The sequence below is a fragment of the Argentina silus genome (genome assembly GCF_951799395.1).
Source record: "Argentina silus genome assembly, chromosome: X".
In the NCBI taxonomy this organism is placed as follows: Eukaryota; Metazoa; Chordata; class Actinopteri; order Argentiniformes; family Argentinidae; genus Argentina; species Argentina silus.
This window is the reverse complement of record NC_139653.1, coordinates 23260461-23287960: the sequence shown is the minus strand read 5'-3', so window position 1 is coordinate 23287960 and position 27500 is coordinate 23260461. Positions and strand designations below refer to the sequence as shown.

General features: G+C 45.4%; 1 protein-coding gene across 1 annotated transcript in view; it reads left to right on the top strand.

Moving 5' to 3' along the window:
• The window catches only part of veph1 (ventricular zone expressed PH domain-containing 1), a gene marked incomplete at its 5' end in the record, with an annotated part of 89157 nt that overhangs the window by 20622 nt on the left and 41035 nt on the right, over positions 1–27500 (top strand). Inside the window, 3 exons of the mRNA XM_083695663.1 lie at positions 20755–20918; positions 23154–23363; positions 26360–26580. Of these exons, the coding sequence (XP_083551789.1) occupies positions 20755–20918; positions 23154–23363; positions 26360–26580 (595 nt within the window). The remainder of the gene's footprint in view (positions 1–20754; positions 20919–23153; positions 23364–26359; positions 26581–27500) is intronic.

The window sequence follows — 27500 nt, the reverse complement described above, 5'->3', positions numbered from 1 at the left end:
TCTAAGAGCAACATTTAACCACCGTGGACTGCTCCAGTGTTCTGCAGTTCTTGATCAGCACCCACTGCCCTGGTCGGATGTCGTGGAGAGGTCCCTCTAGTTGTGTGGGGAGTGCCTCATTCACGGTTCTGTGGATGCCTTTTAAAACTTTGGTCAGGTTAACACAGTATGTCAACATAGAGTCATTTGCGTATTCGATGGTTAGCTCACACCCATTATGTGATGCACCTATTCCTGTGTTCATTGGTCTACCAGTTAAAATCTCATGAGGAGACAGGCCGTTTATTGCCCTAGGCCTTCCTCGCATAGCTGTGAGAACCAATGGGAGAGCTTTAATCCAGTTCAGTCCGGTTTCTTCACACACTTTTGCCAGTTTCATTTTAATTGTCCCATTCTCTCTCTCCACTGCTCCACTCTGGGGGTGATAAGAGCAGTGAGTTTTCAAGTCCACCCCTAAGTACTCAGCCATTTTCTGTACTGCCTCGTTTACAAAGTGTGACCCATTGTCACTCAACAATTTTCTAGGGATGCTTTTGCCACTGCTGAGGAATCTGCTTTTCTCGCTGGGAAAACCTCAACCCATTTCGAAAACATGTCCACAAAAATTAAACAATATTTCTTTCCCTCGCAGGGGTTTAACTCAACAAAGGCCATCATAACATGATCAAATGGGCCATCAGGGGGAGGATGGCTTGATTGGGGAACCATTTGCCCTCTTTCTACGTTATGCCAAATTCAGTGAATAATTTGAAAAGCCTTGTATGTACCAATGCTTATTTACAATATCCGTCATCCCCGCTTTTGACACATGATCTTCTCCATGTGACAACACTTCATAAAAATAAAATAAACATTTCGGTAAACATGGGTTATCATTCGGGCCAACCCAAACCAAAAAAAAATAACAGGTGTTTTTTTAATTTTTTTATTATCTTAGATATTTTAGTGATTGCACCTATTCTGTTTGTACTCAGGCCTTTTGCCCTCCCGGGTGAGCTTATGGCCCAAAAAACTAAAAACAACAACACCTCCTTTTACAAACTGTAATTTCTGCAAGCTTGCCTTGTGGCTCTGTTCTGCCAAATATTTTTAACAGAGCTACCGTGTCCTTCTGACAGGTTTCTTTGTCAGTTGAACAGATCAGATCATCAACATATTGGATCAGGGTGCTACCCCCTTTCAACACTAAATTCTTACTAAATACATACTAAAGTTATCTCTTATAGCTGCCCCAAATACTGCTGGGCATTCAACGTAGCCCATAGGGGCTCTAGACAATGTATATACATATATATATATATATATATATATATATATATATATATATATATATATATATATATATATCATATTATATTATATTATATTATATGACTTATCCTTAAAGCAAAATGCAAACCAGAACTAGGAATCTTTATGTACAGGAATACCGAAGAACGCATTAGCTGGGTCGACCACTGACAAATATGTAGCATTACTGGGTATATGTATAATTAGTATATGGATCCGGAACAATAGGGGCGCGCGCTTGGACTGCTTCATTAACCTTTTTAAGAACCCGAACAAAGCGCCAGGTCTGTGGTTGGCCTTCCTGTTTGGCCTTTTCTACGGGGAAGATGAGAGTACGACAAAAGGCTGTCAGGACATGGAACAATAATACCTTTTTCCAATAACGCATCAAAAACTGGTGTAATATTATCTACGGCTTCCTGTCTCAGGGGATACTGTGCCTGTTGCGGTCTGTGAGGCCCCTTGGGTACAACAACCTGCGGCTGCACATTCTTTATAAGACCAATGTCATATCTTGTGCTGCGCTCAGAGAGCAGGCAGTACTCCCGATAAGGACTGTCATCTGCAGTCATTACAGTTCCCACAAACTGCGCGATGTTATTTTGCTCTGGGATAAGGCGTACACTTCGTATTCCTATGAATATACACTCAAAACGGCTACGGTAAGCCCTTGCTGTCTGCGAGTACTCATCCCCTCCCTCACATGAGACCAAGTCTCTTACTTGGTTGCAAGATGATACCCGAGGCCCTACATCCTGCCCCCGTAACCCGTACGGTTTAGCGAGAGATACATGGGGGTCTGACCCGTGTATCTCACAAAACTTTAGTACTTCCTTTGTACTACTTACAGACAGCACAATATCCCTGGTCACTCCAATAAAGCCACTGTCCTGACAATAAATCACTCTTCTCTCTGAACCAAACTTTTTAAAAACTCTCATCCTGACTTTCGGAGACCGTAGCTGTACAATGAAAATGATCTTTTGTCTGTGAACGTACAATCTCTAACTCTTAGCTCGGCTTCTGCCAACAATCTCTGTGCAATTGATCTCAGCCTGGTGATGGGCAAGTTCCATCTGTAAAAATAATTTAGCGGTGCATTACCCAACAACATATTTTGATTGGTTTTATCTCACCGGGTCATGCTGTTGACCCGCCTCCTCTGACCGTCCATAGCCCTCTTCGTGCCCCTCGGATTGTTGACAGTAATTCTGTGTTCATAGCTCCTTTTCTCTCCTTCTTATCTGCCTGCGGTGCCGTCAGGGGTCGGTGCCGTGGTGGGCAGACAGAGAGGCAGTCAAGATCCGCATCAACCTGCTCAGACAATGAAACTCTAGGACACTGGTTAGAAGACCCGAGCCTACCTAACTTGCGGTTACTTTCCTGATTCAACTTTGCGTTTATCTTCTTTATTCAACTTGCTTTACCTTCCCTGGCTCCCCCTTACCTTCCTCTTTCATCATTAGCTGCTCCGCCTGTTTCTTGTTGTGACCGTCTAATTGTCACCTCCGATTTCCATCCCCAAACCTTCCAATCTACCTTACACGACCCGTTCCATAACTTCTTTATCTTACCAGCAGCATGATTTTCAAGCCTATCTTCTAGTATGCTAATCTGTCTCTGGCTAAAACTCCCATTCAATGGAAAACCCAAATCTCCCAAATAGGCAATTGTTCGCATGTCCATTGACCATATTTTTCAATTATTATCCCTCCATGCTCAAAGGCAGCGGTTCACCTTACTGGCCGCTTTCCCCATTATTCAATTAGTATAGCAACTTTTTCAGGGATTTTAGAAAGGTTAAGTGTCATCAACGACAATAGGTGAGTTCCTTACCTTTTATTCACGTGTCTCCACACCGGTCTTTTACACGTGTCATGCAAATTCTAGGTATACCAAAAACTGTGTGTCCTCCACATATTGAGTGTCCCCCACACCTCTTCTCGATTAATGTGTTCTACCCGGTTTTCATGACTACTGCATAACCAACAATCATTAGCCCGGTTTAGGATTTTTCAACCGTACAAACAGTCGACCTAAGCCCGGCTAGGATTTTCAACTGTACAAACAGTCAACCTAAGCCTGGCTTAGGATTTTTGCTAGCACCCAGTCCTACACAAGGCCTAGGATTTTTAATTCACAAATATTGTGGACTCACCTCTTCCGAGTTCAATGTCTTTTTGGAATCGCCGTGCCTGAGAACTCCGTCCCTCTCCTTTCAGGCGCCTTTCTCTTAACCTTTGCATTCTGAACTTTCAAAGAGAGGATTTCGACTCCAGGAATATATCCTGTCCGTATATGAGTTTTGACCTTCTTGGCAGAGAGACGACGAACCCAGGCAGGCTAAACGAGCCCCAGTCCCAAACGAGCCCCCAAATTGTGGTGGATGTCTAGGATTTACCACTCTGTACTTCAGCTCTTTGGAGGTAAGATTCAAGAAGTAAAGTCCCGAGTAGCCACAATACTTGAGTCCGGTATTTATTATTGCTTGCAAACAAGAGACAAGAGCGTAACAGCAGCTCAGTATAAATCCAAGGGTCTGTTCAGCGCAAGTCTAAAGATGCGATTCTCAAGATTGTCTTTTATGGAGATGAAACACCAAATGTCGGTGCCACAAAGGCTATCACCTGCGAGCTTGTGCTTACGTGAGAGGTGGCGGGAGGGAAAGAACAATGGGGAGACTTCCTACCATATCTTATTGATCAATTGGCGTTCTACATTTCACACTTCCACTATCCGGTTGGCAGGATGTGACAGTCTCTGTACTCTCCCTCCTACCCCTCAGGCCGGAATCACAGCTATCCATATGGTAATTATACAAAGGTTCTCAGAAGAATGGCTATAGAACCTTAGAGGTGTGGTAAGAAAAGACAAAATGTAATCACTGTATTTACACAAGTTACCAGTCATATGAAAGTGTATGTTTTTCAAACAGTTCTATCAATGTATTTTCCATAACATAGGGCAGGTAGGACAGGTAGACTAGGCAGGTAGACTAGGCAGGTAGGGCAGGCGGGTAGTGTGGGTAGGCAGGCTGACAGTCGGACAGGCAGGCCAGTGGATAACTGGGTCGAGGTTCTGGAGCATGGGAGGGAGAAGGCGATTAAACAGAGAAACACATAGACTTAGATCTAAATGCGACTAAGTGGCCGTGAACGAGACTAACTTGAAACAACGATCTTGCGAAGAGTGGATGGGAAACTGGGGTTTAAATACAGGAGATGATGAGGTTTAAATACAGGAGGTAATCAGCAGATGACCAACAGGTGAGCAGAATGAGCAGGTGTAGATGGTGAGTGACAGAGAACCGGAGCCTGGCCACGCCCGCACACACACAGACAGACAAAGACAGACAGGAGAGAGGGAGGCACTGGCACAGACTAGGAGGAAGTGGAGAGCGTGACAGTACCCCCCCCCCCCCCCCTACAGGCACCACCTGGCGCACATCTGGGGTTGTTTGGGTTGGAGCGATGGAAGTCCCGGATAAGACCCGGGTCCAGCATCTGGGCGTGGGGGACCCACGTGCGCTCCTCCGGACCGTGACCCTCCCAGTCCACCAGAAATTGAAACCCGTGGCCCCAACGGCGCACGTCCAGCAACCGTCGGACTGTGTAGGCCTGGTGGTCGTTAATCATCTGGGGAGGGTGGGGGGGGGGGGGGGGGGACAGGCACTGTGGAGGAGACAGGCTTTATCTGGGAGACAAGAAAAGTGGGGTGAACACAAAAGGAGGAAGCTTTAAACGGACAGCACAGGGATGAACAATGGACTCAATGACATAGGGACCAACCAAACGGGGAGCTAGTTTTCTGGATTCGACTCTGAGGGGCAGCTCTCTTTCCGAAAGCCATACCTTCTTCCCTGGGGCATACAAGGGAGCTGCAGTGTGGTGGCAGTTCACCTGGTCCTGCGACCGGGTAGATGCATGGAGGAGTGCAGTGCAGGCACACCTCCAGGTCCTCTGGCAGTGACGCATGTGGGCCTGGACAGACGGCACCGCAATGTCCTCCTCCTGTGCAGGGAACAAGGGGGGCTGATAGCCGAGAGAACACGGTCGATAACTGTGAGTATGGCAGTCTTAACATTAGATGGGGGGAGACCGGTGACAAAGTCTAAGGCTATGTGGGACTAGGGACGACAGGGAACTGGCAGGGGACGGAGAAGACTGGAGCTGGGTCTGGAGGACATCTTGTTACGGGCACAGGTGGTGCAGGAGGCGATGAAGAACCGGGTGTCTGCATCCATTGTGGGCCACCAAAACCTTTGAACCTGGGAGCGGACAGAGTTAGGGACAAAGAGGCAGTTAGGAGGTTTGTTACCTGGGTCGGGTTGCTGGTTCTGAGCCTGTTTAACCAGACTCAATCTCCCAAGTGAGAGTGGCCACGAAGCAGGTAGGAGGTAATATGGGATCCGGCTCTGATGTCCTCTCCTCCCCGGAATGCAGCCAAGACAGTGCGTCAGGTTTCACATTGCGGGAGCCTGAGCAGTAAGTCAGGGTAAATTTGAAGCGATCAAAAAAAAGAACCCATCTGGTTTGACAGGCATTCAGCCTCTTGGCAGTCTGAAGATTGAGATTGCGGTGAGATTATGGTGATAGGTCCACATCACAAAAGGCTAATCAGCTCTGAACCTCGAGGAGGCTGAGTGGGCGGAGTCACCGATGGGGACGGAAAGGACGACTGTGCCCTGGTGGACCTCTCCCTGCAGTGCTCGCGGAGAGGGTTGTTTACCTGAATGGCAAGGGAGATGAGTTGGTCGAGATCTGGGGGGTCATTGCGGGACACCAGCTCGTCCTTAATGGCGTCGCTCAAGGCATTCCGGAATGCGCCTGGAGAGCCTCATCATTCCAGACGCTCTCCGCTGCGAGAGTCTGGAACTCAATGGCTAGGGAGGCCACAATGCGAGAGTCCTGCCGGAGGGAAAAAGGTTGTTGGGCTTGCCTTGGACGGGGTTGTCAAAAACCTTACGCATTTCCAGGGTGAAATCATTGTCTTTCCCAAATGGCGGAGGCCCAAGCGAGCGCAGCTCCTTAAAGAGATTTGATCAGAAAAGCTATACGTGACTGATCGGAGGAATAGGTATGGGATTGTTGCTTGAACACTAGCGAACACTGAACTAAAAAAGCCTGACAGGAACCTAAATTGTCATCGTAATGTTCAGGCGCAGGGACAAAAGGTTCACAAATAGGCAGGGTAACACTAGGAGGTGGACTAGGGGCTATAGGGGGTGTCTGGGAGGTGGAAGGGTTACGGAGAGTGCTGAGGGCGGCGGACAACTCCCTCAAGCTAAGTGCGATGTCAGAGAGTGCTCTTTCCTGTTGCCCCAGATGGACCTCCTGCCTGGCGCAGATCTGGCGGAGTACTTCTCCTGTACTTGCGAAGTTCTTGAGGGCTTGGGAATGTTGTCCCAGAAGAGCGCCTTGGTAAGTGAGGGCTTGCTGGAGTGACTGTGTCCGCTGGGTTCGTCATCATGGCCAGATCGTACTGTTACGGTCAGAGAACCCAGGTGCGGAACACAGAGTCAAGACAAGGGTATAAAATAATAGGGTATTTAATGAGGGAATAACAGGGAACGGGACAAGCAGGGGGCAAACGGGGTAGGGCAGGCAGGCAGGTTGGGCTTGAAACAACAAACAACGATCTGGCGAAGAGTGGATGGGAACCCGGGGTTTAAATACAGGAGGTGATAAGCAGATGACCAACAGGTGAGCAGATTGAGCAGGTGGAGATGGTGAGTGACAGAGAACCAGAGCCTGGCCACGCCCACACACAACACACACAGATAGACAAAGACAGACAGGAGAGAGAGGCACTGGCACAGACTAGGAGGAAATGGAGGGCATGACAAGAGCCAGGTGTGACACTTGAGGGGTGGGAGAAGTTCAAAATAGAAACATTTTATGTGGTCATTGATAAGCTAGTGGCATGCCTTGAACATCGCTTGGACGCTTACAAGCATTTGACCAGTCTCTTTGGAGTTCTGTTTATGTCAGATCAGGTGTCTAACAGTGATGTCATAGTGGAAAAGGTAAATGCACTCTCCATCAGACCTGGACATAAACTTTGCCAACAAACTCATCCAATTCAAGTCTTTCATGTCTGACTCTGAGGGTGAGAAGTGCCCAACTAAATTGCTTGAGACGTTGCAGGCACTTAATCTGCAGTCAGTGTTCCCCAATGTTTTCGTGGCACTTCTGATTTTTCTGACTTTGCCAGTGGCAAACTGCCAGGGTGACAACCAGCAAACTGGTTACGCCCTGGTTAAGCCTACCAGTCCTAGGGGTTGCTATGCTAGATATTGTTAATCGCGCTGGCTGTGTGCCTAGTTCTCTTAAAGTATCAGTCATTAAATCACTTTTGAAGAAGACAAACCTAGATCCAGAAATTCTTAAAAACTTTAGGTCTATATCTAACTTGACATGATTTGTTCTAAATTAATGGTTTATCCAAGGACATATTTTAGAATTTCTCCGACCAGACAATAATTTGTCCTTTTTCAAATTGAAACAACAACTCATAAGCTACTCATAAGTCACTACTGCTTCACTCAAAATAACCCATAGTGATTAACCTCTTAATTGTTTTGATCTTTCTATACCTCCCCTCTCTCATCTATCCATCCTCTCTTTCATCTATCCATTCATCCATCCTGACAACCAGCCTAACCAACCAACTATTCCTTCAACTAACCAATCAAACCATCTTTATCTGTATCCACTAAAAATAATTAATAAATCAATAAAAACACTGAAGAATAAAGGACAAAAGAAAACCGACATTTATTCCCAAGTACAACTTCAAATGGTTACGGACATGATGAAGCGAACTCAATACAAGTGGTCACATGACCAACTAACACAAGTTAACATTATGTTATATCTGACTCCGAAAGATATTTCATGGTTAATAATGATTGATAATGCTTTCAGTATCAACACATTAACCAATTTAACAGTTTTAAAGCAACATATGACTGTAAGTTTAACCATACTACACTACTACTAACATAATAAGACTATCTCACTTTCTTTCAACTACCCAGACAGTCTTATCAACCCTGATAAAAGCTTTCTGATACCTGTTAAACATTTTAAACTATTAAGCTGTTTGTGACTCTCATCCAGTTAACCAACCAACTATACCATTCTCAACCACTCAACCAACAACTCTCTACCCACTCCACTGAACTACCCAACCTTACCAAATTGTATGTAACTAACCTTCTAACCAATACTGATTAACCTCCAAATGTTTATTTATCAATACTTAACCTCTCTCATCTATCCACCCCCCCCCTCTCTCTCTCTCTCTCTCTCATATATATATATCTGTCTATCTATCTGTCCCAAATCCTATTAATTCCTATGGAATTTGCTCTGAATGAAAACAATTAAAATGTGTAGACTGACTACACTTGAAGAACTTTAATTTAAATATTTGTCACTGTTTAGACTTTTTAAAGCTCAATCTTGGAGTGATTACACAACAATGTACTCTTTTGGCTACCAGTTATATCCCAACTCTACCACTCTCAACTTAATCAGCCAACTCTACCACTCTCAACCACTCAATCAACCAATTATTTTCCCAAACCACTGAACTACCCCAGGCTCATCCTATATAAAAATGTCTATCTAACCTTCTCCATCCATTGAACCAACCAACAAACCAACCAACCAACCATTCATCCATCCTTCTAACCAACCAACCAAACCATCTTTAAACTTTTTCTATGACCAAAAAAGGACTTTGCAACCCACAAAGTTTCTTCTGGAGCTTATTTTTCTAGTGATTAGGTGGGATTGCTTCAGCATGTCTAACTATTGTTCTTTGACATATTTATTATTATTATTATTATTATTATTATTATTATTATTATTATTACAATTCTTTTACCTGCTACTTCTTCTACAACTTTCAAGCTATTCACACTAATAAAACCTTAAAACATGCAGAGAGCTCTAACTCGCATTGCTATGACTTTTGGTTTTGATACCTATTAAAATGTTTAAAAGATACAAAGTTGAAATGGCACTTTTTATCAGGTCTAACCAAAAGATAACATTTTTTAACCACTGTCGCTCCGACACCTTTTAAGCTATTCACACCATTTCAACTGTAAAATGTGCCAACTATCAATACTGATTACCAATTAAACCTATACCAATTAAATTTTTTAAACTATTACGCTTTTTGGAACTCCAAAACCTCTCATCCAGTTAACATGGTGGAATGTTGATCTATCTATTTATCTTTCCTATCTTTCATAAGCTACTCTTCACATAATTCATCAGGCGGCAATGTTTTTAAACACACTACAACACACTGTAAGCATATCCATTATGCTCAACAATGCCTCCTGGTGGTTGTTTTTGCTGAGGTGAATGACCTACTGTATTTATCTATCTATCTATCTATCTATCTATCTATCTATCTATGACCTTCTAACATACTATCTATTTAACCTTCTACCTTTCCAACCTTATGTCTATCTAACCTTTCAACTACCTAGCATCATCCTTTCTTCCTTTCACCAGTCAATACTGCTTCACTCAGTATAAACCATACTGATTAACCTCTTAATTGTATTGATCTTTCTATACCTCCCCTCTTTCATCCATCCATCGTCTCCATCCATCCATCCTCTCTTTCATCTATCCATTCATCCATCCAATCAATCAACTAACCAACCTAACCAACATATTTCACTTTTTTCAACTGCTCAGAAAATCTTCATCAACCCTGATAAAAAAAGCTTTCTGCTACCTATTAAAAAAAAATTAAACTCTTAAGCTTTTTGTAAGTCCAAAAACTCTCATCCAGTTATCCAACCAACTTTCTCCTCCTCCACCGGCTCATCCTATCCTATCTATATATCTAACTATGTATTCATCTATCTATCTACAGTGCCTATAGAAAGTCATCATACCCCTTTGAAATAGTTACTATATTTGTCGTACAGCCTGAAATCAAAACCCATTAAAAAAAAACTTTTTCCAGCTTTATGTACAACATCAAACTAATGAAAAAAAAGGCAACAGTTCTGATAATTTATAAAAAATTAAAAACAAGAATAACAGGGTTGGAAAAGTCATTAGTCCCCTGATTTAATACTTTAGAGCCACTTTTTGCTGCAATTACAGCCATCAATCTGTTTGGATATGTCTCTACTAGCTTTGCACACCTAGATTGGAGAATATTTGCCCATTCTTCTTTGCAGAATTGTTCAAGTTCAGTCAAATTCTGTGGTGAGCGGCGATGGACTGCTCTCTTCAAGTCCATCCGCAGATGTTTTCATCGGATTTAAGTCAGGGCTCTGACTTGGCCACTCAAGGACATTCACCTTTCTATCCTTAAGCCACTGCGTTGTTCTTTTGGCGGTATGTTTAGGATCGTTGTCGTGTTGGAAGGTGAATGACCTGCCCATCTTCAGCTGTCTAGCAGAGGGACACAGGTTGTCCTCAAGAATTTGGGTGTACTTGGCAGCATCCATTTTTCCTTCAATCCTGACCAATTGCCCAGTCCCCGCTGAAGAGAAACATCCCCACAACATAATGCTGCCACCACCATGCTTTACAGTAGGTATAGTATGTTTTGGGTGGTGTGCTGTGTTTGGTTTTCGCCAAACATAGCGTTTGGTGTTCAGTCCAAAAAGTTCAATCTTAGTCTCGTCTGACCATAAAACCTTTTTCCACATGGCAACAGAATCTTCCAGGTGTGTTTTTGCATAGCACAAATGAGACTGACTGTGGCACTTTTTCAGAAAAGGCTTCTTTCTTGCTACCCTGCCATACAGGCCAGCTTTGTGTAAAGCTTGTGAGATTGTTGTCACATGCACATACAGACCAGTCCTAGCCATAACGACTTGTAAGTCCTTCAAAGTTGCCTTTGGCCTCTTGGTAGCTTCTCTGATCAATGTCCTCCTAGCTCGGTCATCCAGTTTGGACGGACGGCCTGATCTAGGCAAGGTGGTGGTGCTATACGCCTTCCACTTCTTAATGATACTCTGAACAGTATTCAGAGGGATAGCTAAAGCCTTCAAAATCTTTTTGTAGCCTTCACCTAACTACAACTTTATCCCGGAGGCCTTTTGAAATTACTTTTCCAACCATGGTGAATTCTTTGCAGAACCATGCACTTCTAGTAGTGGAATCCTCAAGAAACAGCTGGTTTTATTCTGAAGTAATCAAAACCACTACAATTGATGTCAGGTGGGGGGCAATTAGCCTGGTGTTTGATCTGGAAGTTGATTGGTTGCATCTGAGCAAGTTTATAATGGTATACTCTAAGGGGCAACCTTCCGGGTGAGGTCCGTGAAGGGACTGGCCAGCTCGGAGGCCAGCTCGGGACTGGCCAGCACGAACTGCCGGTAATAGCCAGCCAGCCCCAGGAACGCCCTCACCTCCTTCTTAGTCTTGGGCCGCACCTCCCCTCGACCCAAGTGGTACCCCAGATACCGGATCTCCCTCCGCCCGATCACGCACTTTTTCGGGTTGGCCGTCAGCCCCGCCTGCCTCAGGGACCGCAGAACAGCAGCCACACGCTGCATATGCTGCGCCCAGGTGTCACTGTAAATGACAATGTCATCCAGATAGGCAGCAGCATAGGCGGTGCGCGGAGTGCTGCGGAGTGCGGCCGCAGAATGCGGTCCATGAGGCGCTGGAAAGTGGCTGGGGCCCCGAACAACCCGAAAGGGAGCACCGTGAACTGATACAACCCGAGCGGAGTGGAGAATGCAGTCTTAGGCATCGAATTTGGAGACCGCATTAACCCTTCTATAATCCACACAGAACCGTATAGACCCATCCGGCTTGTTGACAAGCACGATGGGGCTACACCAGTCACTGCGGGACTCCTCGACCACACCCAGCTCCAGCATGGCTTCCAATTCCTGGCACACAATGTCTCGTTTGTGTACCAGCAGCCTATAGGGACGCGTGCGCATTGTTAAACCCGGCTGCGTTTCTATATGGTGGTCGATAAGCGTAGTCCGACCGGGCAGGGGAGAGAACACGTCAGCGAACCTAGCTTGCAAATCTGCAACGTCTGTGGCCTGGCTAGCAGAGAGGTGGTTATCAATACCGACCGGAGTGCTAATTTTTGATTTTGGTACTTCCGGTCCGAACTCATCTCTCTCCGGAATTATTGTAGCCAGAGCAACAGCGACCACGTCGTTCCATTTTTTAAGGAGATTTACGTGATACACCTGCAAGCTATCCCCCCGGTCCAAGCGGACTACCTCATAATCCACGTCCCTCATGCAACGTGTGACCACAAACGGCCCTTGCCACTTCGCGAGTAATTTCGTGCTGGAGGTGGGTAACAGTACGAGCATCTTTTCTCCCGGTGAAAATTCTCGCAGGTTAGTTCCCCTATCATAGAGGCGCTTTTGACGCTCCTGGGCTTGCTGCAAATGCTCGTGTGAGATAACCCCTAGGGCATGGAAGTCCAGGACGTATTGAATCTCATTTTTACTGTTGCTAGACCCTTCCTCCCAATTTTCTTTAAGAAGGTCTAGGACACCCCGGGGCTTACGCCTGTAGAGTAATTCAAACGGGGAAAACCCGGTGGAAGCTTGGGGAACTTCCCGTACCGCAAACGGCAGGGGATCTAGCCATTTATGCCAATTCCGACTATCCTCGTGCACAAACTTCCGGATCATCGATTTCAAGGTCCGATTGAACCCTCACAAAGGCCATCCGTGGCCGGGTGGTAAACACTGGTTCGAATCGCCTTGATGTTCAATAACCCATACAGTTCCTTGAGGGTGTGTGACATAAAATTGGTGCCCTGGTCGGTGAGAATCTCTTTTGGGATTCCCACCCGGGAGATTACTTGAAACAATGCCTGCGCTACACTCCTGGCAGAAATATTGCGCAGCGGTATTGCCTCTGGGTATCGGGTTGCGTAATCTATCAAGACCAACACAAATCGATATCCCTGTGTACACCGATCAAATGGCCCGATAATATCCATGGCAATGCAGTCGAATCGGTTCTCGACCAATGGTAAGGGCCGCAACAGGGCCCGGGGAATGGCTGGGGGATTTACCAACTGACATTCGTGACAGGAAGCGCACCACCTACGCACCTCTGCCCGAATTCCCGGCCAATAAAATCGAGCCATTATACGGTTTAGTGTCTTATCATAACCTAAATGGCCCGCCATGGGGTTGAAATGAGCCGCCTGGAAGACCATTTCCCGGCGGCTACGGGGAACCAACAACTGGGTTACTTCCTCCTGACTATGTGAGTCACGACTTACTCGGTATAACCTGTCGCACTGTGTCTGGCCGTACCAAAGTACCATCAATCGCTATCACTTGGTCATAGGCCGATCGTAGGGTCTCGTCACGAGACTGCTCGAGGGGGAAGTCACCTAGCAGCGGATAGTTCGGCGGGGAAATCTCGGGTTGAGACCCCCCCGCCGGCTCCAGCTCCTCGGCAGTGTTGCGAGGCGCCGCCTCAGCACAGAGCACATTACACGCCTCACACCTCCCTCTCTGTCGTGCACGTACCCCGGTAGCCCGCTTTACCGCTTGAGGAAACCCCTTCCAATCTACGCCCAGAACAAGGGGATGTGTGAGGCACGGGCTAACCACCGCCTGTACACTATGCTTTTTTCCCTCAAAATGGATTTCGATAGCGACCACAGGATATTCGTGAATGTCCCCATGCACACACTTCACCAACACCCTCGATGCCTTTAACAATGCCCCCGGTCGAACCAGGCGCTCCTGGATCATGGACTGCATGCAGCCCGAATCCAAGAACGCCTGGTGCGTATCGTGTTGTATCCTTACCGGAACACGCCTCTCCTGGTCCGGGGGGAGGGCCTGGTATGTTGCCGATGCGGATGACCTGCCCCACCTCCATCACTGGGCAATCCGCCTGGACGTGGCCCGGCCGCCCAGAGCGCCAACACACCCCCCCTGCCGCTCGGGGTGCTACTTGTGGGGCCAGGGCTGGTTCTCGACGTGTCTGTCCCTGCCATCTTGTCCTCGGGGCGGGTGCCACGGCTCCGGTGCCACGGCTCCTTCCGCGTAGTCGCCGGGGCTCCCGCGGCGGGAAGGGAGAGATGGTCCTCCGCCAAGGTAACGGCGGCCGCGAGATCCTGGGGCCGGTGGTACTGGACCCAGGCAGCGGTCTGGGCCGGGAGCCCCGTGAGGAACTGCTCCAACACCACCCGGTCCCCGACCTCCTCTGCCGAGCTGTTCCCTGGGTCCAGCCACCGCCACGCACTGTCCCACAGCCGCTGGGCGTAGGCAAAGGGCCAGCTCCCCTCCTCCATCGTCAGGGCCCGGAACCGGCGACAGTGTTCCTCCGGGGTGAGGCCCAGGCGGTCTCGAATCGCCCGGGCTAGGGAGGGATAATCCCGCTGGGCAGCCGTTGGCAGGCTGTGGGCAGCGAGCTGCGCCTCGCCTGACAGGAGGGGCAGCAGATGGTACACCCACTCGCCGTCCGGCCACCCCGAGATCCTCGCCGTCCCCTCGAACACCGCCAGGAACGCCTCCGGGTTGTCCAGGTCCCCCATCTACTGGAGGTGGACCTTGGGGGGACCTTGTGCCGACCCGGGCACCGGTCCCTCTTTGATGGCCCCGATGAGCTCCCGGAGGAGGGCACGGTCCTCAGCCCTCGCTGTCGCCATCTCTCCCTTCGCGGACTGCTGCTCCTGCTGGAAGTGGGCCTGCTGCTCCAGTATGAGGGCCATCCTTCCGATGGCCATGCTTAACGCCTCCATTTTCCTCTTCTTTTATCCGCCTTCACTTGTCTCCCAGGTTGGGCGCCAATGTAACACGATCCTTGACACACAGAGGCGGACTCGGTAGTTGTGATGAGGGAATGGTCATTTATTCAGACTGTTTCTGGTCGACTTTTCAGTCTCCGGCTTTCCAGCCCCTCCTCCCCGAAAGCAGAGGCACACACATCTTAAACCATTTCGTTAACGAGGCTTCATTCGCAACAGGTGCGCAACAAAGCCTTGCTTCCGTAACCCTGGCCACGGTCCTGTAGCTCCCTCTACAGGCCGAACGCTGCATGTCCCCCCACACTTTTCCACTACCAAAATAACACTTTGCAAGCTCACAAAGTTTCTTCTGGAACCTGCTATGCCTTTTGGTTTTGATACCTATTCAACTTTTGATACTATTAAGCTTTTTGTAACTCAAAAACTCCAACCAACCAACAAACCAACCAACAAAACCATCTCTAACTTTATCCACTTCCATAATAAGACCATCTCACTTTCTTTCAACTACCCAGCAAATCTATGTATCAAAACATCCTCAAAGCTTTTCCGCAAATAAGACTTTGCAAGCCCACAAAGTTTGTTCTGGGACTTCTTTTAGTTGTTTATATTGTTTAGTATTGTTATTATTATAAAGCACTTTGAGACATTTGTCTATGTAAAATTGCTATATAAATACACTCGATTGATTGATTGATTGATTGATTGATTGATTAATGGTTGTCAAACTGGTAGATGGCTTTAGTGTGTTCACAGGGGAGTAAGAGTGTGTGCGTGCGTGCCAGATTGGTGCACATTTGGAATACAATGAGAAGATAAAAAGGTTATACATCAGTCATCATAGGAAAAACAAATCTATGCTAGGACCAGGGGCTATTGGCAATGCTAGAAGAAGGAAGGATTACTTTTTTTTTCCTTTTTTTTTTTTTTATTTACAGTAGAGAAACTGTACAGGGGGTAGTGGGGATGAAGAGGGTCTTTAGGAAAGACAGTCAAGATGTAGATGATGAGATGAGATGGGTCTATGGCGGAAGATAATCTTGGATCAAGCAGATCAGCCCCAATGGATTTATGTAAATTTTAAACAGGGCATCTAGTTTGTTGAAATTAAAACAAAGATTTGCTAATAGTTGACTGATTTCCCATCGAGCTAACTGGGGGCTCAGAGATGGAAGCACAGTCGATGACTGACCAGAGTCAGCCAAACCACCATTTCATCAAAATCACTTTATTCTAAAATTTCGCCAAAAATGATGCATGATCCAGAATCTGTACAAACAATTAAAAAATTCTGCGCTCCTCTGCACAACTGGGAAGCCTTGAATGACTCGGTTGAAACCAACAGTGATCATAAAAATTCAGCAAATGTTCAACTGAACTGCAGGATGGAGCGGAGAGGAGAGGATGGAGAGGACAGAGAGATATCCAGACCATCCACACATGCCCCACCATCCAGACCATCCACACCTGCTCCACCAGCCATGCCATCCACACCTGCCCCACAGACCTGCATTCCTGTGGTTATAATCCCAGATGCGGGAAGGTCGAAAAAGGCCACAGAAGGAAGGCTTTTCTGTGTTCTGTGCAAAAAAAGACTACATGGAAGTGCAGAAATTGCGATGTGCCTGAGTTTAAACAGGAACTGCTTTGGTGATGGCATGACTCTGGTGCCTCTGCCTGGTGAAATGGCTTTCTAGAGTTGATGTGCAGAGTAGTGTGTAGAGAAACCTGTAAATAGTTCAATATGTATAGCATGTGGAGCCCCCCTATTTTTTACCAATATTGGTAACACTTGTGGGCACTTGGAAAATGTTGTGTATATAGATTCCATCTTTTTAAATTTTTTGAAAAATAAATTATCAAAGAAATTCAACTTACATTTTTTCTTCTTTTATGATTTATGACATTCTAACTGTGTTATACTGCACAAAATACATTTTTGAGTTCTCCCTAATTTTTTTCTGAGATAAAATGTGACAGGAGCAAAAAACGCCCAGAAACTGCTGAGGGTTAAAGGGGGTTGTTTGTCCGCAGGAGATATAAGATGAGAAAAGTTCGAGAGCCAATTCAGGGTCAGGTATGAGCAGATACAGAGGTATGCAGATCAGAGTGATACATATCATGGAAACACCTGGGGAGAGAAATGTTTATAATTTCTCAAGGGTCTCAGAATTTTACAAGGGTCTGTATTGTTTTGTTGGATATCTCTAATACTTGCAATAGGACAATGATCACTGATGACATTAGTGAAGACCCCACTTGACAAGTACTTCGTCAAAACCTTTATGGACACTCACTTACTCTTTCTCTCTATTTGTATATTTTTCTTTATGTCGACTATCTCTCATCTTTCCTTCCTTCAATTACAGTACACATACTGTAGCTCTGTAATAATGTTGTCAGGCGTAATCCATTTCCTTGGTGACAGTTGCCAGGGTTTAATGGTTTGTGTGTGTGTGTGTGTGTGTGTGTGTGTGTGTGTGTGTGTGTGTGTGTGTGTGTGAGAGAGTTTGTGTGAGTTTGTGTGAGTTTGTGTGTGTTTGTCTGCTTGTTTGATGTTAGTGCAGGAGATGTACAGGGTCAGAGTAGAGGACAAACAGTAGTTTCCATAGGGAGGCCTTCTAGGTATTCAGGCCTTCTCTCTCCCTGTCTCTCTGTCTCTGTCTCTCTCTGTCTCTCTCTCTCTCTCTGATCAAGCTCCGTTTCTATATGTTTTTTCACTTGCATGAAAGCTAGACTATTTCACTGGAACAAAAAAGTGATACAGATGACACTGTCTTTTTGGTGATCAGTTACTTTAATTCAAGGTAGCACCTGTACAGTCTTGCAGCCCCCTTTGTGTGTCTGTTTCCGCCCCTTTCAGACAGTGCCATCATATACTAGTCCCATTGATTTTACAGTCACATTTCTATATTCTAACCATAAAAGATCTTTGCTCATACAGGTGTGCATCAGGCACACTTGACTTTCACTGCAATAGTTGTTGATATAGTGATGGATAAGTAGTCTACAGTAAGTGTACTGACTGTAGATATGTGATTTATCGGCATGTGCACAATGGGCACTCTCTCTTATACAGGTTGCCAGGTATGGACATTGAGGGGAGGGGGATTAGTGTGTTTGGTCGCTAGTTCCTATGGTAGGTTGGGGGATTGAGAGAAGAAGGGGGGATCTTGATATGTTTGGCTTCCCATTATACCACTTTCAACACCTGTTTTAACATTGTGGTTGTGGTTTCTATGAAAGATGTGTAAATTATGCAGGTGCTCCAGGTGCTTGTATACAGCACATGTCCACTGATGTGGAGCCAGTATCAGGTTTAGTTGTGAATCTGCACGTTTTAAATCTGCTGATATATACATTGCCTTCGGAAAGTGTTCAGACCCCTTCACTTTTTCCACATTTTGTTGTGTTATACTCAATTTAAAATGGATTAAATTAAAGAATTTGCCATCAATCCACACACATTACCCCAGAATGACAAAGCGTTTTTTGAAATTTCAGTAATTAATATCTTTGTTTTTATAGGGTCTCAATTCAACATACTGACTGAGTGATTGGTTGACGACATTTTTGCATTTTAGCTCATTTTAAGAGTGTCATAGCAAAGGGTCGGAATACTTATGTAATGAGGTATTTCTGTATTTCAATTTTAATAAATTTACTGAAATTTCAAAAACGTGTTTTCGCTTTGTCATTCTGGGGTATTGTGTGTGGATTGATGGCAAATTCGTTAAATTTAATCAATTTTAAATTGAGTCTATAACACAACAAAATGTGGAAAAAGTGAAGGGGGCACTGTAGGACTCCTCACATAATAACCTGTGGGACCCCATTCTAGGTTAGCTGTTGAGAGCTGTTGGCAGAACATTGAGGTTGTTTTTGATACTAGTTCTTATGAGTTGAGTACCAATCCTGTTTGTAGTCCATACCATGCTCCTATCAGCGTTTTCGGCTCTCCAAAGTCAATTTACATCAGCTAAACTAGGTTAGCTCAGTTGAATGTGGAGGTAGCAGCTACCTTAGGTCCTCTGGAATATGTCCTCACTGCATAAGGCTACATTAGCTAAGACAAGCATCATAACCCGTACCCTTCATTACCATTTGTAACCCACACTCTCTTTAACAGTGGTTTCCCTCTATACTACCTGGTCCTTTATATGGCAACCTATCCAATCCTGCTTTGTGTGTTTTCTCACCTTGCTGCGCCACAGATGTGGCCTCGCAGCACTTCCTGTTTTCAGCATGTGTTTATTATTCTATTTTGCCATGGCACCGCCTGTTTCCCAGCCAATGAGATTGACTGTTGACTGAAATAGAGTTCCATTCATAGAAGGAGAATCATTCTGAGTGTGTGTGTGTGTGTGTGTGTGTGTGTGTGTGTGTGGTGTGTGTGTGTGTGTGTGTGTGTGTGTGTGTGTGTGTGTGTGTGTGTGTGTGTTGACTACAAATAGGGTTTCATTCATAGAATGAGAATCACCTCCATCTACAGGAACCTAAGGATTGCTTCCAGATGTAGGACAACAGACTGCATGCATGGATAGTAGAGGACAGGACACCCCCTGTCTTTCTGGCTTGCTTATTCTTTCTCACACTACTTTATGGTCCCCATGTTCTGTCTTTCTTTTAATCAAGTCAAATCAACTTTGCTGTCAGGAAGTAGGCTCCATGTGTAGCTCTCGTCAAGGCAGATATTTTGTTTTACATATCTTTTCATCATTCCTTCCTTTCTTTCTCTCTCTCTTTCTCTAAATCAAAACACAAAGGGACAAGAGCAGAAAAACAACAAACAACAAAAACAACAACTTAAAAACACAGGCTATTGATTAGGAGGACAGTCATGTTGTGGTGTTGTTTTAATTGTCACACAAAATTAGTCACATAGCTTTGCCCCATAGGGTTAATCATGTCCATATTTACACCACTCATAGCATTAGCCCAAGTCTTTTACTGTGGTGTCTGCAGTCCCTGTAAATTTTTTTGCAATTGGTGTAATGGCAGGAGTACTGAGGCCAAGGACCCAAACGCACGACTCGGAGCCAAAAACTTAAATCCAATAGAATAGTCTTTACTTCCAAAAATAGGTTCGATACACGGGTAGTCAGTCAGGTGATAGGTATATCACCGGGTAGTCAGTCAGGGGTAGGCAAAGCAGGGTTTGGTACACAGGTAGGCAGTTCAAAAAAGGCAGGCAAATAATCCGAAAAGGGGTAGGCTAAAAGGCAAAGTCAGAAACACAAAGTCTGAAATGAGAGACAAGGTGAGTAACACAAAAATAAACAGGAAACAATAAATGAATAACATGAAACAAAGACAAACATAAACTAAGAAAAAGGACGAGACGTTACAATTGATACAATAAGGCATTGTTCGATGGCATGACATGTCATGAAGAATAAAGCTACTATTTGTAGACAAAGCCATTGTTTGAGGAGCTGAATGATCCAAAGATGTTTTACATACGTCAGTCATGGGCTGTTTTGAGGCAGATATTTGGGAAATTTTGTGGATTTTGGTGGTCTGGTTTTAGTACACATATGTCTATGCAGAAACATTTACATTCTTTCGCAAGCATTAACATCACTGAAAGAATTTTTACAACAAAATTGGCACTGGTACAGATATTATCTGGACTGGCATATAGAACTCACTTCTTGGGGAAATACACACACACACTTTACACTTAACACTTACCTCCTCTCTCTCTGTCTGCCCCACCAGGTAACCACATGCTACTGCGCGTGTTGCCGTCAGTATATCCCAAACAGCCTGACGCCATCAATCGTCACCTAGGCAACCTGACGGCCATGATGTCACAACTTGAGTCTCCAGAGCAGCAACACCTGCTGAGACTGATCCAGATGGTTGCAGCGCAAAAGCCACTTGTGAGTGTGTGTGTGAGTGTGTGTATGAGTAGAACTCCCTACAACACTGAAAACCTTGGAACATCATCAGTGATTAAGGAACTGTGAACATTTGGAGGAATTCCTCAATTCCACCATATGGGAAGGCTGCATTAGGCCCCTGTGTCTACCCCTGTGTTACCTGTGTAGATGTAAGTTCTCACCCACATGAAAAGAGAACAAGCTAAGTCATCAGAAATCCCTGCTTTGGGGAATGGAGGGATGTGCTTGAACTAGACTGGTGAAAAAACAGTTAGAGAGAGAGACACACACACACACACACACACACACACACACACACTTAAACATAAGGCCTCAACTTATTTTTCTAATCAAGACAAGGCCTCCACACACACACTTAGTCATGATGCAGGATTCCCAGCTGATGAGGAATAGATCAGGAAATGAATGAGTCATTGGGATGTGTCCAGCCAGAGAGAGGGAGAGCGAGATAAAGGGAGATATGCACTACATGGCCAAAAGTATGTGGACACCAGAACATCACACTCATTCCAAAACCACGGGCATTAATAAGGAGTTTGTCCCCCCTTTGCTGCTATAACAGCCTACACTCTTCTGGGAAGGCTTTCCACTAGATTTTGGAACATGGCTGCAGGGATTTCGCTCCCATTCAGCCCCAAGAGCATTAATGAGGTCGGGCACTGATGTTGGGCGAAAAGGCCTGGCTTGCAGTGAGCGTTCCAATTCATCCCAAAGGTGTTTTATGGGGTTGAGGTTAGGGCTCTTTGCAGGCCAGTCAAGATCTTCCACACCAAATTCGGCAAACCATGTCATTATGGACCTCGCTTTGTGCACGGGGGCATTGTCATGCTGAAACAGGAAAGGGCCTTCCCCAAACTTTTGCCACAAAGTTGGAAGCATATAATTCTCTACAATGTCATTGTATGCTGTAGCATTAATACTTCCCTTCACTGGAACTTAGGGGCCTAGCCCAAACCATGGAAAACAGCCCCAGACCATTATTCCTCAACTTTACAGATGGCACTATGCATTTGGGCAGGTAGCGTTCTCCTGGCATCCGCCAAACCCAGATTCGTCCTTCAGATCGCCAGATAGTGAAGCGTGATTCATCACTTCGGAGGACGCATTTCCACTGCTCCAGAGTCCAATGGTGGTGTGCTTTACACTACTCCAGCTGACGCTTGGCATTGCGCATGATGATGTTAGGCTTGTGTACGGCTGACGAACTGACTGACTTGTTGGAAAGGTGGCATACTATGACAGTGCCACGTTGAAAGTCACTGAGCTCTTCAGTACGACCCATTCTACTGCCAATGTTTGTCTATGGAGATTGCATGGTTGTATGCTTGCTTTTATACACCTATTAGCATTGGGTGTGGCTGAAATACCCGAACCCACTAATTAGAAGGGGTGTCCTGTACTTTTGGCTATGTAATGCATATTCAGTGCCCTGCATAATTAGGGTTGACAAGATGTCTCTACACTGTATAATTCATCCTGCTGCTGCTGTCAGGAGTTAAATCATCGATGAAGTGAGCCAATTCCAGTGGAAGCCATACATGCTCAAGACATAACACCCCCTCTACCATATTTCTCAGATGAGGTGGTACACAGTGGAAATTGGGCAGTTCTTTTTTTTCTCCACACTTCACTCTTGCCATCACTCTGGTACATGTTAATCTTTATCTCATCTGTCCACAAGATCTTTTTCCAGAACCCTGCAGGCTCTGTAACTTAACCTCATAGTAATTGTTAAAATCCAAACTTTTGGAGTCTTACAGCTAAAATGAGACCAGTTTAGGCCCATAGACCAGTCTTAACTAAGTTTATGCAACTTAGCCCCAGGTGTCTCTCCTCCCGTCATCTCCCTTCCCTGCTGTTTAATCTATCTCCAGTGTCTCCTTTCACCTTCTCCAGTTGACCATGCTCTCAAGTCTTTCCAGTTGTTATTTTGATGAATATCAATGCACATACCTATTTTGATTGCAGGGGAATACATCTCACCCCAGGTTGTGTAAGAATCACATTTTAGTTTTTCAGCATTTTTTATTAAGTGGACCCAAGCTCTAAAAGAATGTAAAGAATGAAGAATAGTTATGGTTCAGTGGAGGACTGGCTCTTTGTAATGCATGGAATGGAATGAGCAATCGTATCAAACACGTGTTTGATACTGTTCCATTTCACTCCTCCACCAGCCTCCACTGTAAGGGTTTTTGTTGTCTTCTCCTCCTGCAGGTGCTGAGCCCCCTGGTTCCCTCCCTGGTTGGTTACCTTGGTGACTCCTCTTTGAATGAGGCCCTACTGGGTGCATTCGTAGATGTGTCACAGGCTAGCCCCTCCTCCCTTGTTCACTTCATGCCTACGCTAAGGATTGTGGGACAGCAGTCTCCAGGCCTGCTGGGACACATGGCCAAGATCCATGGTGCTGTGGGGATGATCAATGAGGTGAGGGACACACAAACATTCCTCTCTTACTTTCCCTTACTTTCTCGCCTCTCTTTCTCTTCTCCATTTGAACTCACCCCCTCTCACCTTTCAACTCCCTTTTTATCACGTTACCCCTCCCTCCTCTCTCTCCCCACTTCCCATTCTCCCCACCCCCCTCATCTCTCTCATTCACCCTGTTTCCCTCTTTCATTCTCTCTCTTCTATCTTCTCTATCTCACCATCAGGGATGGACAGTGCATTGGTGTTGATACAGAGGCCGGAACTCACTGTGTCAGCTTGACTTAGTCAGCCTGGCTACGTCTCTCCTCCCTTACACACACATACACACACAAATACACACACAAACACACACACACACACACACACACACACACACACATACACACACACACACACACACACATACACACACACACACACACACACACACAGTGCAGTGACATTGTGGAAGCTTTGCTTCGTAAAAGTGTCTGCTCTCTATTAGCTGAGTCTACTATGAATCCATAGCGCTAGCAGCAATGCCTTTACAGGAGATGAGTGAGGTATGGACACGGACCAAGCGCTGGTCTGGTAGAAAAAGCATATTTAAGGCAACATTTAACCTTGGAAAGCTGCTTGGTTGTGCAACTCAAGCAGTGCTGCTTAGATTAGCTTTAAGAAACAATTTTGTAGCTGTGTGGACAAACTGAACAATGATAATGGTCAGTGATAATGTATTGATTATGATAATGTGGTCAAGGAAGTTGGCTGTGTTATAAACAGACATGGTAAACAGCAGGTGTTAAACCTACTGCAACTACTGTTTTCAGTTATGAAAACATATTGTACCTCACACAGACATGAACACATCACCCATCCATATTCAGTACTACTATTGCATGACTACTACCAAGGTAGGCAACTTGTTCTGATCTCACCCTCCTCTCAATGCTGGCACTTCTTTTAAGCTAAGGTATCTCTAGTCAAGTCATTGTATTAGTGTTTACAGTAATTAACAGAAGAACTAGACCACTGGGTGTTACACTGCAGGCTAATAGGCATGTTAGAGCACACACTCACACACACACACACACACACACACACACACACACACACACACACATACACATACAGTAGAGATGGCAACTAAGGCTTTACAGGTCTTAGTCAATAAATTATTCCAAGGGCCCTTGCCATCAACAAAATGACAACCGTTCCCCCTCAACACCCTCCCCCAACCCCTCAACACACACTCAAGCACACTCTGTCCCAATACCACAGAGTCTTTCTTCACTTTAGTACCATGTGAAAAAACAACATAATGGATTCTGGGAAATGCCTCCACTAAGGCCTCTCGGGTTATAGCAGGGGGTGTGTGTGTGTGTGTGTGTGTGTGTGTGTGTGTGTGTTTGTGTGTGTGTGTGTGTGTGTGTGTTTGCGTGTGTCATCCATTTTATCCAATTGTACTCCATTTTGTTCCTGTTGATCAACATCCACTGGCTTCCTGTTCACCCAATCACTGTCCATTTGCCTTACCTTTAAACACCATAATCATCTCATTTGAATTACGCAATTTCCCTCAGTTTGCCCCTTGAGTCGAAAGCAGAATCCCCCATTCCATGCCCATGTGATTACTCACACATACACACACACACACACACACACACTCTCTCTCTCTCTCGCTCTCCCTCTCTCTCACACATATGCACACATGCTACTGTTGGAGGAGATCAGTTTGGAGCACTGTCAGAATAATAGCAGTGGAATGATTGGAGCTGATGGGCCAAATCACTCTGTCTCCCAGAAGGTTTGTGTGTGTGTGTGTGTGTGTGTGTGTGTGTGTGTGTGTGTGTGTGTGTGTGTGTGTGTGTGTGTGTGTGTGTGTGTGTGTGTGTGTGTGTGTGTGTGTACTGAATCAGGTGCAGTATAGAGTGCTGCAGACTGAAGAAAACTACACCAGTAGAAGCTTCTGTGTGAAAGAGACATTTCCAAACTATGCAGTAAGCAACATTGTTCACTCCTCTTCACAAGGTGCTGTGACTCACATAATGACTAGGTAGAGACCGTCTGTCTCTCCACCAATCAATCACCTTTTATCTCTGTATGGATGGAGTGGACCCAGACAACACACCTCCAACTGGAACATTGTATCATGTCAGAGTGTTTGTGTTTCAACAACATCAGATGTTCTGTAACCAGGGCATATGTATGATTACTCAATGTAGTAGCTTCACTAGTGTGTTTGGTACTGTTATTTGGGGTAAGAAGTAAGACAGAGGTGAGAGAGAGGAGTGATCGGAAGTAAGAAGGAGAAGGGTATTTATGCAAAACATGTAGAAAGGTAGAGGTGGTGAGAAGATAACAGGCTTGTCCTCTCAGTGTCCCTTCAGTAGGCTGTATTATCTAATCATCTCATTATGTTATTATTCATATTATCAGTCTCATAAGAGATCCTCCTATGCTGGATTTAATCCTAGAAGACAATGTGCCACCTGAAAAAAATAAACTCATTGAGAGACTGAATGAAACCACATGTAGAGGTGCACTTACACGCACACTGATATTTAAACGTGTTGCCTTAGTGTGTTAGTATTGGGTGTTACCAGAACATGCCTGTCCTCAGGTTCAACACCTTTTGATGAAGAAGCTAAATACACAGAGGTGACAGATTTAAGGCTATGGTTTGATGCACAAATACACAGAGCTGAGGGTATAAGCCATGTGACTGTTTGTTGTCAGATGTTGATTTAAGGCCAGTATGAGGTGAATTAGGGTAATTGAAAGCTCAGAATTATGATGATAATTGAGTGTGTGTGTGTGTGTGTGTGTGTGTGTGTGTGTGTGTGTGTGTGTGTGTGTGTGTGTGTGTGTGTGTGTGTGTGTGTGTGTGCGCAGTTGTTTGAGAGATTCAGATTGAAAGTGGGTGAATGTGTATGTACTCTACCTTCATTGCTTTTTACCTTTTACCCCAACTATGCCAAGACACATCGTAACCCCTTCTCTCCCCCCACCAGAGTCAGGCCCGTAGCTCCCTGATCTACCTGGTATCACTACTTGGTAGTATGGAGCACAGCTTCCATCACACTTTACTACAAGAGATCAGAGCTCTGACTGACAGATACTCCTCTATACTGGGTGGCTGTGGTAAAGACATCTACAGGATGAGCAATAGTTTTACTGCTATAGCCAGACTGCTTGGGAGAAGACTGGAGCAAGAGACTGGTATCAACTGCAGGTAGGACACACAGACGCACACCCACACCCACAGCCCCCGATTTTTATTTCATGTTATTATAGCAATTAATATTCTGTGAATAAAAAACATAATCTTATAAAAAAATAACACCTAAAAATAGTCAGGGTGCAGAACAGTGGAGACGGATATGTGTGTGTGTGTGCGTGTGCATGTGTCTGTGTGTGGGTGGTAGGGTGGGTGGGTGGGTGCGTGCGTGCGTGCATGTGTGCATGCATCTGGGTGTGTTGACTGAGATTCAGCTGGCTGGGTTCTGGGAATGGCACGCACACACAGCACAGGCCAGGCCAGCCCTCTGTAACAAGAACATTGTGTGGTTTCCAGAGGCTTTGCTTGGGGTCTCTGGAAAATAAAGACATGGAGAAATACAGGTTTATTAGAAAATAACAGATGATGAAGAGAGAGGAAAAACAAGGGGCAGTAGAAAGTGTTCCTCCAGCAAGTGGAGAGGTTGATGAGGTTTGAATGAGTGGCCTCTCCCTGGGGTTGTTTGTGTGTGCGTGCGTGCGTGCGTGCGTGCGTGCGTGCGTGCGTGCGTGCGTGCGTGCGTGCGTGCGTGCGTGTGAGGGATTTGGAGTCCAGACCTATGGTGGTCTACCCTATTCTTTCAGGTCTGGTCTGTTTCTATCCTCATAGGTTGCATTCCAGCCCAGTACCAGTCCTATCCAACTCAGTGAATGTGTGTGTTTGTGAAACAGAGAGAGAAAGACAAAGAGAGAGTGGGTTTCTGTGTGTTTTCTATATATTTTGTGTGAACCTTTTGATGTATCTACAGTATTTTTGTGTGTGTTTATGTGTGTCTGTTTATTGGAGTTGAAATCTTTCCTTGTTTATTTGTGTGTGTGTGTGTGTGTGTGTGTGTGTGTGTGTGTGTGTGTGTGTGTGTGTGTGTGTGTGTGTGT